The sequence below is a fragment of the Prionailurus bengalensis genome, chromosome E4, assembly GCF_016509475.1.
Source record: "Prionailurus bengalensis isolate Pbe53 chromosome E4, Fcat_Pben_1.1_paternal_pri, whole genome shotgun sequence".
In the NCBI taxonomy this organism is placed as follows: domain Eukaryota; kingdom Metazoa; phylum Chordata; class Mammalia; order Carnivora; family Felidae; genus Prionailurus; species Prionailurus bengalensis.
Genome location: NC_057360.1, coordinates 35,937,926 through 35,952,911, shown reverse-complemented (window position 1 = coordinate 35,952,911; position 14,986 = coordinate 35,937,926). Strand labels below are relative to the sequence as shown.

At 35.3% G+C, this 14,986-nt stretch overlaps 1 protein-coding gene across 4 annotated transcripts in view; it reads left to right on the top strand.

Moving 5' to 3' along the window:
• ASPM (assembly factor for spindle microtubules) overlaps positions 1–10,973 on the top strand; it is a 53,789-nt gene extending 42,816 nt beyond the window's left edge. For all 4 annotated transcript variants that reach the window (XM_043569083.1, XM_043569082.1, XM_043569085.1 and 1 more), the window contains exons 22-28: positions 558–707; positions 1,565–1,756; positions 2,223–2,415; positions 2,565–2,719; positions 4,435–4,611; positions 6,075–6,244; positions 10,808–10,973. In XM_043569083.1, the coding sequence (XP_043425018.1) occupies positions 558–707; positions 1,565–1,756; positions 2,223–2,415; positions 2,565–2,719; positions 4,435–4,611; positions 6,075–6,244; positions 10,808–10,910 (1,140 nt within the window). In that variant the 3' untranslated portion in view covers positions 10,911–10,973. The remainder of the gene's footprint in view (positions 1–557; positions 708–1,564; positions 1,757–2,222; positions 2,416–2,564; positions 2,720–4,434; positions 4,612–6,074; positions 6,245–10,807) is intronic.
• Positions 10,974–14,986: the final 4,013 nt, after the last annotated feature.

Below are 14,986 nucleotides of genomic sequence, written 5' to 3'. Positions count from 1 at the left end.
ACAAAATACTTAAATTTGAAATTAAAAAGGAGACATCTCTTCTACTGTGTTCATTAAATACAAATTAGAGGTCTAAAGGCCACTATAGAGAGGTTTTGCTGCAAAGAGTCTTGTGCTAGATTTGTGCTAGACTGTCTAATAACTGGAGAAATCCACTCAGATAATTTTGTCTGACTTACTATCACCGTCGCCAACAGTTCTCCCAACATTTTTGTGAGTATTGTATTCATAGACTTCTCATATTATAGTTAGTACATTGAAAGCTTTATTTACTGTTATTGTGTAGTCCAGTTAAATTAAATTGCTGTTCTTTAGTAAAGTGCCCAAAATATAATTTTGCTTTTTTATACTCTGAGTTAGGGGGTACACATTTGGAAATATTGTATAGTAAAAGATTATAATCACTTTGAGTTCCATCAATGTAAATAATTTCAGTAATTAAAAGTTAATTTATTATTGCTAATTTATATAATTCAGTATGGAGGATATACAAAAATAAACACTGATCGATTGTCTTAAGAGTCAAATGTGTGGTTAATTTTTTATTTCTCTTTTAGATTTCAGAACAGAGAACCAAAATTAGGCTTCTTCACTTCACAGCAGCTGCATATTGTCACCTGTCTGCTCTTAGAATTCAAAGAGCATATAAACTTCACATGGTTATGAAGAATGCTAAGAAGCAGGTTAATTCAGTCATCTGTGTTCAGGTTGGCTTTTCCTTTGCAGTAAAACTATGTGGTAAAATTTTTGTTATGAATTTTTTATTTTAATAAATAATTTCAAAATACCTTATGCTAAGATCATATAATATTTAGCCTTTTGCTTTAGGATGACATATTTAGGATGGCTTGATGGGCTAGAAATAGGTTGATGTTTTATGATACAGGAATAAAGCTATGAATTATTTTCTGAAATAATTGTACTCATTTATACTTGTAGCAAAGTCTGAGAGTACCTGTTTTTCTACATTCTTGCCAACACACAGCATTAAAAGACTCTGGGTTTTGCTGTATTGATGAATGGCAAATTGTATCTCATTTTTGCTTTGGATTTCCTTTGATTGCAAGCAGTTCTAAAAAATCTTTCGTGTGTTGACTATTCAAATTATTATCTGTGTATTGTGTGCTTTTTCTTAATGTATGGTATATATGGGTTGTTTTTTCCATATACTTTGCCCATTTCTCTTTTGCATCTTCTTTTTTCTTATGATTTATAGGTTTTTATGTATTCTGGGTAAGAAATCTGTATACATTAACATATACTTACATATAAAATACTGAGTTAGAAAACAAATTGCAGAAGAACACATACAGCTTGATAGAATTTATATAAATTATGAAATGAAGGCCATGTTGTACAGGGTTAAATTCACACCCTGCCCCCGCTCAGTGAGTGCCAGAGGATTTGTACCAGTTGGAGTGGAGAAGTAATGCCACTGGGGAGGATTGAAAGATATCAATCTAATGTTCTATTTATTTCATTTATGTATGCATGTGTATGTATGTATTTATTTATTTTAAAAACCTGAAGTAAAAAAAAACAAAGCCTCTAATGTTTTAAACAGAGATGGTTTCGAACAAGATTACAGCAAAAGAGGTTTGCTCAGAAATGTCATAGTGTCATAAAAAGTCAGCGTGAACTTCAAGAACATATGAGCCAGCAAAATAGAGCTGCATCAGTAATACAGAAAGCAGTACGCCGTTTTCTCCTCCGTAAAAAAAAAGAAAAAATTAATAATGGAATCACTAAAATTCAGGTAACTGAAAACATTACGATGTTAGTTCCAGACTCTGGTTTATAATTCACCTACGTGAGACATCTAACGTGTTAAAAACACAGCCACATATATTTTAAAAAGCTGAGGTTCACCAATAAAATAACTCATAAATGCTATGTCATTGCTAAGCCCTTTATTTTCAGATTTCCCTAGAGACATTTATGATGAAGACATGAAAAAATACCTTAGCATTTAAAATAGACTTAGATATCTTTGGTCAGTGAATGATGCTTCAGGTTATATACGGGAACATGATATATATTTTTCTTTCCAGAAAAATTGATTTTGCTATTTATTAGAACCTGACTTGAGATTTTATTTGCAAAGTGTCTGATTACATCATATGAATTTACTGAAAATACTTGTTTTGTAGAAATAGTTATAAATATAAATTCAAAACATCATGGATTGTAATCTTACAATCACTGTGTTTTGTCTCTTTAAGGCATTATGGAGAGGATACTCTTGGAGGAAGAAAAATGATGGTACAAAAATTAAAGCTATACGACTAAGTCTTCAACTTGTTAATAGGGAGATTCGAGAAGAAAACAAACTCTACAAAAGAACTGCTCTTGCACTTCATTATCTTTTGACATATAAGCACCTTTCTGCTATTCTTGAGGCTCTAAAGCACCTAGGTTAGTTTGTTTTAACAATATCTTGTATGAGGTTAGAAATGCATTTTTACCGTTGAGTGTGCAAAGAGTGTTATAATACAATATTAGCTAAAACTTCATGTTGTTGCTGTGAATTTATTTCTCTCTCTTTTTTTTTCTCCTCCTTTCAGAGGTAGTTACTAGATTGTCTCCACTTTGCTGTGAGAACATGGCCCAGAGTGGAGCAGTTTCTAAAATATTTGTTTTGATCCGAAGTTGCAATCGTAGTGTTCCTTGTATGGAAGTCATCAGATACTCTGTGCAAGTCTTGCTTAATGTCGCTAAGGTAGTAACATTTTGATAATGAGTTGTTCATTGGTCAAGAAATCTGATCCAGCAAATTAAGTTCGTGCTTGCTCACCACTGGAATTTAGATCGCCAAGTTAGAATTAATTTGTGTGCAAGAGTCTTAGGTGGGGGAAATGTTTAATGCATTAACATAATTATGCATAGAAACACTAATTTCTTATGATTTTATTTCTTGTCTTTATGATATTAATAATAATGATTACTAACATTTATCGAGTACTTACGATGCGCTAGTGTTTTTCATGCATCATTTAATTTAGTTCTTAACAATATCCTCTGAGGCAGTTCATGTTATTCTTGTTTAATAGAGAAGGAATAGTAATCCTTATAGAAATTAAGCCTCCTGCCTCAGCACTTGAATGTGATAAGTGGTAGGGCTGAATTTGGATCCATTTTTTGTCCACCTCTAGAACTGGTGTTCTTATTCACTGCATTGTATCAAAGCAGTAGAACCTCTTACAATCATGTCTGGCAAAACATGATTAAGATATTGCTTCAGCTTAGTTACCCTGTATGTCATACTCTGTATAGGTATTAGAATTTACGTTTTTGGCGTTGGACTGGTGGCAGATATCTGTACTAAACTATAAATGCATGTAATCAAAAGTCTTGAGATGACAAATTTATTTTCCCCAACCAACCCTTCAGCCACAACTTAGAGCACTTTATCCAGTATTTTCTTTCTGAGAAGGAGTGGTTAAGAACACCAGTGTTCAGATCATAGCTCTGCAGCTTACTTTAGGTTACTTAGCCTCTTTGTGCTTCATGTTCTTTAACTGTAAAATGGATAAAGTAATAGTATCTACCTCATAATGTTATTGTGAGGATAAAGTGAGTCAATATATATAATGTGCTTCATACATAGATGTGCCCAATAAATGTTAACTGCTAATATTGTTTTGTTGTTATTTTTGTCTTAGTATCCTTCACATGATTTGTTCCCAGGCAAATTTCAATATGAATCTAGTGATACAAGGAGATAATTGAGGCAGGAAAAATATCTCCTAAATTTACTAGTTTCAAATTCATTTTTTTTTTTTTTCCCAACGTTTATTTATTTTTGGGACAGAGAGAGACAGAGCATGAACGGGGGAGGGGCAGAGAGAGAGGGAGACACAGAATCGGAAACAGGCTCCAGGCTCCAAGCCATCAGCCCAGAGCCTGACGCGGGGCTCGAACTCACAGACCGCGAGATCGTGACCTGGCTGAAGTCGGACGCTTAACCGACTGCGCCACCCAGGCGCCCCTCATTTTATTTTATTTTAAAGCAAGTGCATCTTCCTCTCAAGAAGCATGCAGTAGGGTAACTAATTAAATCTTAGCCTTTATCAGTATTTTACCCTATGATTAACTATCACAGATAAGTTCTGTTTTTCCTGAGAGATTCTCACTAAAATTGCCCTGTTTTTGAGTTTGTTTTTATTTACTTCAAGGTGTTCATGTTCAGGGATTCTAGATTTGATTCACATTTTATGGCACTTTAAAGTAGGTGGGAAGAGAAAAATTGCAATACAGATATGCATATAAAATGGATTCAGAAATGATAGTACTATCAAAAATTCATTTCATGAAGTCCCTTGCACTGGCTGTAGATAGTCCAAAAAGTTGGTCCTAAGCTTTCTTTCCGCTTGGGCTCTTTCTAAGAGCATATGCATTTATTATAACTTTTGCTTTCTTTCTGTTCTCTTCAAGTATGAGAAAACCACTGCAGCAGTTTACCATGTAGAAAACTGCATAGACACACTACTGGACCTTTTACAAATGTACCGAGAAAAGCCCGGTGACAAAGTTGCAGACAAGGGTGGAAGCATTTTTACAAAAACTTGTTGTTTGTTAGCTATTTTATTGAAGACAACAAATCGAGCCTCCGTAAGTATTAATTATCTTTCTTTCAGGTATCTTTCTAGGTTTTCAGGTCTAAGACTTTTACACTTTTCCTTCAGTAATTATCACAATTTTTTAATTAAGTTCATTTATTTATTTTGAGAGGGAGAGAGAAATAGAGAGCAAGTGGGGGAGGGGCAGAGAGAGAGAGAATCCCAGGCAGGCTCTGCACCATCGGTACAGAACCCAACACAGGGCTCGAGCTCACGAACTATGAGATTGTGACCTGAGCCGAAGTCAGATACTTAACTGACTGAGCCACCCAGACACCCCAGTAATTATCACAATTTAAATAGGGTTTTGTATATGTTCAAACCTGCCTTTTTTGTTGATATAAGAGGTGTTTCTAACATATTAAAGAAACTGAATTTCAAAAATAAAATGTACTATGGCTATAGAAATAGCCATTTCCCTTTTACTTGAGGAAAGAAACAAATGATCCTATCCAGGTAGAAAACCACATATATGTGGCTCCACATCCTCTTGTTGTAACCGTAAGTACATTTCAAGTTTTTCCATGGTGAGACCTCTCTAGGTGTTACAGTCTGCAGAGAGTTGACCGTAGGCTGTAATAGGATTCTGGCCTTCACTGTGAGAACAAAACCACTGAAGGACTTACGTAAGAGAGTATGCTCCAGTTTGGGTTCTAACATGACTTTGGCTACTGATTGAAGAATAGATTTGGGAAAGTGTGGATGTATGAAGACCATTCAGTGTGGATGTAGGGAAACCAGGAAGGAGGGAGATAGAGATAGAGATAGAGATAGAGATAGAGATAGAGATAGAGATAGAGAGATTTATAGATATAAATATTAATATAAATATAAATATAGATACAGTGGTCTGGGTAAGAAATTGTACTTGACCTAGGGTTGTATTATAAGAGATAAGTGGATAACGTTGGAAACTAGGAAGAGAGAAAATTCACAGGCTTTGGTAACTCCATATAATACATATATTGACTATAATATTTACCTTGTTTTTCAGTATGGAGTTAAGTGTACAATTTTTAAATATTTGCCTTTTTTATAATTGTCTTAAAAATTAGTTTATATAATGTTAACCAATCTGTTAAATTTGGAAAGAATGGCTTTTGATTTTGTTAAAAGCTCATAAGTTTACACTATGGTGGTTATTATTGTTGCTTTTACTAGCATAGAAGGGCTACAAAATTGTTACTAGTTTTAATAAATGTACATTTTCGGTGCGCCTGGGTGGCTTAGTCGGTTGAGCGGCCGACTTCAGCTCAGGTCACGATCTCGCGGCCCGTGAGTTCGAGCCCCGCGTCGGGCTCTGTGCTGACAGCTCAGAGCCTGGAGCCTGTTTCAGATTCTGTGTCTCCCTCTCTCTGACCCTCCCCCGTTCATGCTCTGTCTCTCTCTGTCTCAAAAATAAATTTAAAAAAAATAAATAAATAAAATAAAATAAATGTACATTTTCTTTTTTAGGATGTTCGAAGTAGGTCCAAAGTTGTTGACCGTATTTATAGTCTCTACAAACTTACAGCTCGTAAACATAAAATGAATACTGAAAGAATACTTTATACCCAAAAGAAGAATTCTTCTATAAGTATTCCATTTATTCCAGAAACACCCATAAGAACCAGAATAGTTTCAAGGTAAGCAGTAAATGTACTCTATAGTTTTGTGCCACTATCCATTCATTCATTCATTCATTCATTCAGCAAACATTACTGAGTATGTACTATAAAGCAAGGTATTGTGCTGGACAGTGAGAAACAACATATGAGTAAGAATAGAATCCTTGGTAACTCTAAAGTAGACAATCTCAGTAAATAATGAAGCAATAACACTGTGGCTTTGGGTATTTAATAGTCATTCAATAAATTCATTGTATTAAATAGTTAAGTGCTAAGTCTGAAAATTAGCTTTTTATAAGCTTTGGCGTATAAACTTTTTTTTCCTGCATGTAGGACAAACTATACTGCTTGGAAGCTGCCAAAAATCCCTCGTGGCCAAAATATCAACTTCCAACTCCTCCCATAATCCTCCTGGTACTTGAAATTTCTCCTTCTAGAGAAGTTCTTTATGAGACCTTGCATGAGTTTCCTAGAACTGCTGTAAAAAATAACCACAGACTCATTTATTCTCTGAACATTCTTGAAACCAGAAGTTCAAAACCAGGGTGTCAGTAAGGCCTCACTCTCTCTGAGGGTTCTGTGGCAGACTGTGCCTTTGACTTGCAGTTTCTGTGACTCTAGGTGTTTTTTGCTTATTGCTGTATAACTCCATTCTCTGCCTCTGTCTTCACATGGGCCTCTCCTCCTTCTCCCTCCTCTGTGTCTCTTAAAAGGAGATATGTTGGATTTAGGGCCAGTTCCAATAACACAGGATGATCTTATCGTAAGATCCTTTAGTTATGTTTATCTGTGGAGACCCCCTTTCAGAATAAGGTATTAACAGATGCTAAGGATTTGGGTGTGGATGTATCGTTTTGGTGTGGGGGCCACCATTCAGCCAACAGCCAACCTATAGAGATAATAGTAGCTTAACTAGTTTAAGACATGTAACTTTAGAAGTTTAAAAAAAAAATGGGTGTTAGCTTACCTGGTTAATCAAGTAGACACCTCCACCAGTGTCAGAGAGTAAGAATGGTATAAAGCTGAACCCTGTGCTTTAAGGTGCTGGACTTGTGATTATTGTACAGCATGGAATTACATAGTTCAGGAGAATGACCATAAATAAGCAAATAAAGTAACAAAGATTGTGGTTGCTATTAGGATAGAGTATCACTCAGAGGGCCTGCTAAAATTGCTGTGACTAGGAAATTGTCTCTGGGATATAATTACAAGAAGTAAAAGTAAGGAAGGACAGAAGATAGAGTGGGAAGGGACGTTGAAGCGTGGGTTTTGTTTTGGGTAAGTCTGAGGTGCCTATGAGAAATTAGAGGAAAAGACAAAGAAGCCATTAGAAAATCAGGGCTGTGGTTCCGGCCAGAAGAATCAGTCTAGAGGTTTAAATTAGGTAATCATTAGATTCAGGAATCATTAGGTAGCATTCAAGACCATCGCAATGAACGTGATCACCTCAGGGGAAGAGAATACCTAGAAAGAAAGCCCCAAACGGAACCTCAGAGTAACCCCAATTTCTCCAGAATTGAGACAAGAGAAAGAACCAGCCAACAGCTCTGGACAGGAATTGCTGACTGGATAGACGCTGTTCCAGACTGGCAGCACATCAGCCCTTCAGCTTGCTGCTAAGAGGCTGTTAGATGAGGTGTGAAACTTGCCCCGTGGACTCAACAAGATGGAAGCCAGTGGTGAGGCAGTGACACAGAGGCATGAGGACTGCAAACAAGTGCAACACATCAGATGAAAAATTGATGAGTCTATAATGATACTAAAGAAAAAACTCATTGCTTACCCTTGAAGGATGCTAGAGAAACCACTCATGATACTTACTGCGGGTAAAAGGAAGGAGTCAAGTCTTTCCCATTTTTTTTTTTATACATACTATATCTTAGGTAACCAAATGGTTGTTGTAGAAAAGTTTTCTATAAAAAAAATTCTGTTTAATAAATGCAGAAGGTATATGAAACTATTATTATTTTGTAGCCCCTCATGAAATAATAGGTGTGCTCTGGGCCATGAACATGCATGTTTGATAAAAGCTTTAGATGAATTAAATCGATGTTTGTGGCAGTAGTCAAATCCATTGATGAATCTCAACATCACGAAAAGATAAGACCACCCAATATTGTGTCTCCTGGTACACAAGACCATCCAAATATGATTCTTGTCACTAAAGCAAACCTGAATCACCTCACACCTTTTTGTGCTACTCTAATAAGTGTGACCCCCAGACCAATGCCAGGCTGCAAAGTCTGTTACTGCTCTGTGTTGCTAAAAGTTCAGGAGCAGAGAATCAGCATTTAGAAACTTAGGTAGTAATTTAACCATGCTACTACATAGTTTGTAAAGTCAGGTTTATTGGGATATAGTTTACATACAGTAAAATTCATCCTTTTTAAGTGTAATATTTGTTGAGTTTTTTATGACAAAATTCGGTCTTCTGTTATAGAGAACTGTAGGAACATTCTTCTGTTAGAAGGTCTAAATTGGAATTATAATACTGATTTAAGGGACAAGTTTGTTATTATTTATGAATTTATTTATGACCCAGTATTTATAACATTAGAACTTCAGCTATGACTTTTACATTTTATTGAAGCAACATTAAAATTTTATTTTAAAATAATCAAGTTAGCATTTTCTGAGTTTACCTTATTAATAAAAGATTTAATTGGTTTTGATGAACTAAATTAACTCATGATGTTTTATATCCTTCCTTCCTTCCTTCCTCCCTTCCTTCCTTCCCTCCTTCCTTCCTTTTCTGCCTGTCTCCATTTTTGTGACTTAGCACTTCTCTGCCAGGCATAAATCTTACAGTGTTGACAATGCACTATTTTTTGACCTGGTTTAACATTAGCAGTTTTCTTTATAATTACTCATTATAACAAACTGTGTAATAGTTGCAAATTGGAATTTTGATTGCATATTTCACAATATAACATAAAAATAGCACTTGCTTGAAACTTATTAATGAGGACCATTTCTATATACGATTTCTACTTAAGGAATTGGTAAATTTTAATACTAATTATGTTTTTAAAACTATAATTAACATGAATGAATAACTAGCTTCCCCTTTTTTTCAATATAGTCACTTTTTTTAGGTAGAATTTACCAGCAGTGTATACATGCACCCTTTATATATGTATGCAATTCAGTGACTTTTGACAAACGTGTACAGTTGTGAAACCACTACCAACTGAGATAAAATATTTCCATCACACCAAAGTTACCTTGTGCCTCTTTGTAATCAGTTGTCTCCTTTTAGCCCCTAGATTCAGGCAACTACTAATCTTATTTGAGTACTTTTAGTTTTGCCTTTTTTCTATGGTTACACAGATGGAATCGTACAATATATAGCTTTTTGTGACTGGATTCTTTTTTTAGCTTACTGTTTTTGAGGTTTACTTATGTTGATGCATAAATTAAAATTTCATTTCCTTTTATCACAGAGTACTATTCCATTGTATGGCTATACCACACTTTGACCACTTAACAATTGATAGATATTTGGATTTTTAACAGGAAAGAATAAGAAGATGGAAATGCATATCATAGTAGGGATTTATGTGAGAAAGATGTATGAGCTCCCCTCTGACGAATGCTATTTTCTTAATGAAGTATGAGATTATAAACATTAGCTCAAAAGCAGACCAGGGAGGGTATGTATGGAAGGGACATTTGAAAAGAAGAGAGGAATAAAATGGTTATCTTGGAGAAAGAGGAAGCATACTCGGCAATTTCAAGCACCCATTTAACTTTGTAATTATTGACATAAAATCAGTCAGCCTGCTTCTGCAATTTTTCTTTTCTTCCTATTCAGCTGTACAGGAATGGAGAAGGCAGATATTTGAATTCAATTTGGAATCCAAATAGAACCTTCCATTTGAATTTAATAGAGAACAATAGCGTTAATGAAATTTGCTAAGGGGATTATATTGATGGCCCTAAGCTAGACAAGGAGGGAAGTGAGATCAGCATTCGGATGGATGGATGGATGGATGGATGGATGGATGGATGGATGACGGGTGCATGTTGAGGTCAGTGAATCAGAGATCTTAGGGTGGAAGAATATGTGCAGTGAACGTATTAAATCAAAAGACATGGATAGATCAGAAGTGGTGGGAGAATGGCAGCCTCAAATTGAGATGTCAGTGGTGGGGTACTTTCTGGGGATGACAAAGGCTCTTATGTGATCTCGTGGAAAAGGGTTGGTTAATGTAGAACAGAAGGAAAGGGGGCAAAAACTGACAGAAGAGGTTGTTGGCTTTTGGGCTGCATGAATGTTGAAGTTACTAAGAATGGTGGCAAAAGTTGAGAGAAGATCAAGAACCAGGTTTACAAAGAACAAAACACTGGAGGTTGACAGATGACCCAGAGGCAGTGGTGAGCTAAACAGCATAAACTTCAAAGGAAGAAGGATGACAAGAAATGCCTGAAAATAGTAAACAGCAATAGTATGAAGCCCTCTCACCTGTTAAAAGGGAAGCAATGTGCTCAGGAGTAGCCACATTTTAGTTCAGACAAAACAGTGAAGGTAACCCCTTGAAGAGAAGAACTTTGTTAATGCAAGATTTTTATTCTTTTCAGACTTAAACCAGATTGGGTTTTGAGAAGAGATAACATGGAAGAAATCACAAATCCCCTACAAGCTATTCAAATGGTGATGGACACGCTTGGCATTCCTTACTAGTAAATGTAAACATTTTCAGTATGTACAGTAAAAAGAACTATTAAAGCTAATCATGCATGTGTAGAGTGTTTTTGGCTTTCTTTTGTACAACTTCTAAAATCCAATTTTGTATTAAAATTAAAATGTATATATATATATGTATATATATATATACACACATATATATATATAACAATAACTAAACTGTTGTTTCTTTTGTTATTTTATGGCTTTCTGATTGTGAGAAACCACTATCTCATGAAATGATTATAACACTTATTCGTGTCTGTTACCTTAAAATATTATATTAGTCTGAATATAATCATATTCCAGAAGGGAAAAGAATAGCTTTATTACTCTCATTTTATAGATTAATTGAAGCATTTTTCTAAAACAAGTTTTGAAAATACGAGATTCTGCCAACACACTTAGAAGTGACAAGGGGATAAAATAATCTCACAAATGCCCCCAGACAACATCTCCATTTGTTTCCTTGACTGACTGGACCATCCAGACAGGCAGGGGAGCTCCTCTAGGGAAATTAAACTCCACCTGCCCTTGTATATACTAAAAACCCTTACCTTTGAACTGATTGGAGTTCTAATTTGACCTGGAAAGAGTATGATGTTGCTTACAAGAGAAACTTGTCACCTAGTCATATACATAGACCTGATAATGATTAGGTGTTAAAACCTAATTTGGCATTTTCAACAGTTTTGGGTCACTATTACCAATACTAACCCAGTGTGGTTTCAGGGCCACCAAAGCCTAATTCCAGTGGCTGTTTGAAATCTGATAGTGTCCCAAAATGTGTCCATATATGGAAGCCATAAAAGTTTTTAACTTTAAAATGAATCAGTAGTAGCTAAAAATGCAGAGACCACTTAACTACTTAGTTTTCTAATTTGTTAGAATAAGGATTACACCTAATTAATCTGAAATTGGCTGAGATTTGGTTAGGATAGCTCTGAAGACCGTTGTGGTATATCAAAGAATATATTGAAGTTAACTCTAGAATTTGTGATATTTCTTTGCTATTTTTTTTTCTCCCAATAAAGTGTTCTAGGAATTCTTAGTACTCAGTGTTTTTCAAACATGATTTTTGTTGACTCTCCCAAATGCTCTGGGTTTTTTTCTTTCATTTAAAGGGATTGTAGTATAAGAAATCTATTTTTTTTTAATGTTTTTACTTATTTTTGAGACAGAGAGAGACAGAGCATGAGCAGGAGAGGGGCAGAGAGAGAGAGGGAGACACAGAATCTGCATCAGGCTCCAGGCTCTGAGCTGTCAGCACAAAGTCCGACACGGGGCTCAATTCACAGACTGAGATCATGACCCCAGCTGAAGTCAGACGCTCAACAAACTGAGCCACCCAGGCACCCCAGAAATCTATTTACCTTAGTAAATTAGGCTAGGATACAATGTTTATTGGTATTAATTTCCTTTAAGATGGTTTTAACCAAAAAGTATTTGCACCAGAAATATTTCTATGAAGTTAATATATGTAAGATGACTTCCACGTGTTAAAAATTTTTCTGTTGTTGAAATTCAAACTAATCTTTTAAAATTTTATGTAATATCCTATATTTATATTAAGAGCATTTCTCCCAAATTTATGTGATAAATCCATATCATGATTCTAAGACCTAAAAGCTAAAAGGCTTGCAAGTCTGTGTTGTATGTCATTGTATATTGGTTGGGAGGACTGGTTGAGAAGAAATGAAGCCTATTACTTCAGAAGTAGCTCTTTTCTACAGAGCTAGTACATTATGTTAAAGAAGGAAAAGAAATGTATTCACTGCAATCTAATTTTAGTTCACATGAGTTTATTATTAATGGTGAAGTTAGGTGAATTTCAAATTAACCTTCCTGTTAACCGTAATTAACCCAAATGTCCAGTAGATGTCATTATAACCATACTGTGTCATTTTTTAAATTTAGTTTTAAATGATAGATAAATATATTGTTACATAGCTATGATTTTTACAAATAAAATCCATGCTTTAGATCTTTGGAAATTTTATCTACATATTCCTAGCACAGCTTGTTATTCCTATTATACTTTGGCTTCATGCTTAAGAGGAAGAAATTCACAGTATGCATTCTGTATTCAGAATTGTTGAATTTTTCTCAATAGGTAGGTGACTTTTTTCCACATTTATTATCTTTAGAGCTTCTAATTTTTGCTTATAGCAATGAAAGCCTAGTACGTTTAAAAATCTTTACTGATTAAGAAAATACTATCTTTTGGATTGCTTGTTGCTAGTAGCTACATTTTGCTAATAGTCTTGCTTGCTTGCTTATTTATTTATTAAAAAAAATTTTTTTTAATGTTTATTTACCATTGGGAAAGAAAGAGAGAGAGCACTTGGGAGGGGCAGAGAGAGAGGGAGACACAGAATCTGAACCAGGCTCCAGGTTCTGAGATGTCAGCACAGAGCCCGATGACGGGCTGGAACTAACTAACTGTGAGATCATGACCGGTGCCGAAGTTGGACGCTTAACCAATTGAGCTATTCAGGCATCCCCTATTTATTTTTTTAAGTAAACTCTACCCTCAACATGGGTAGAGGGGCCTAAACTCACGACTCCAAGATCAAGAGTGGTATGCTCTACCAACTGAGTCAGCCAAGTGCCCATCTAATAGGCTTGGTTTTTAATTTGTGTATTGTTCAAATAGCCATTGATTCTTGGTGTAAAGAAAGAGTGATAATCTGTCTTTCTGTTTTCAATAAAGAGGGAGAATTCCAATGAAAAACTTTGCTTATAACTTACCAGAATTAAAAATAGTGGAGAGAAATATTATTTCCAACTAATATTTGAGAGCATGTTTGTTTTTGAGTGTGTGTACAAACTTCCAACCCATGTAAAGGAAGAAGGAAATATTCTAAAAACTTATTTTACGAAATGTTTATGGAGGATCACTTAGAGTAGCTTCTGATGCTTATATAAATTAAGGACTTTTTTACCTAAAAAAAATTATAGATGCCTATTTCAGAAACAGGTTTTAGGCCATAGTTTTAGTCTATGAATAATATTCTATTATTACTGCAGATAACTTGTTTGTTTGTGAAAGTGGTATTTTTTTTAATTATGATATAAATGAGTACAAAATGAAATTTGATCTAAACTTTGCCCTTGCTTTGCCAAAGCATCATTGTTTCATACCTGCTGAACATTTTTTGAATATTTAGAATAAGTTCTTCTTGCTGTCAATCTTCGCAATTGATCTTTATCAAGGTGCATTAAAAGAGTAATCCAATAATGTATTTACTTCCACGGTGTTACTGACGAATTGTTCACAGTGCTGTTCAGTGTCTTCCTTCTATTGGTACTTTCTCTTCGAGGCTATCTAAATTCCAGGGATGCCTGGTGGTTCATTCTGTTAAGTGTCCAACTCTTGATTTTGGCTCAGGTCATGATCTCACAGTTCATGAGTTCAAGTCCCACGTGGCTCTGTGCTAACAGAACAGAGCCTGCTTGGGATTCTCTCTCTTTGCCTTTCTCTGCTCCGCCTTTGCTCGTTATCTCTCTCTTTCTCTCAAAAATAAACATTTAAAAATAAATAAATTCCATTGCCATTTTCATAAAAGGACTTTTCATTACATTTGTGTTCACATTTGCTCTAAGGTAAGTGCTGAGTTACTGGTAAGTTGTAGCAATCTGCTCCCCATCGTACCCAGGCAGCTTTCTCAGGGAAAACTCATCTTGATTCATAGTCTCACTATGAACACGCAGATGTTTGCTCTTTAACAACTTCCATATTGTGCAAGTTGGGAATACTCTTAACTTCAGGTTACCTGAAAACCAATCAAGGAAATTTGACCACAAATGGTGAGCCAAAAGGTGTCTCCAGACAGATACTGGTATTCAAATCACTGAGAGTATTGCATCACATCGCTAGTTTACCCAAGTGGAGACTGGGCAGACTCCTAAATCAGTTTGAGTCCAGTTTTTCCTCTCTGGGAAAAGAGTCAAGTGTATTCTAGCCTTAGTCATTAGCACTGGAGCTGAGAGAGGCAGCTAAGAGTATTATTTTCAGGTCAAACCCTCTATTTGCTGTATCTCCTGTTTCTTTTATTGCAGACTGTTTAACC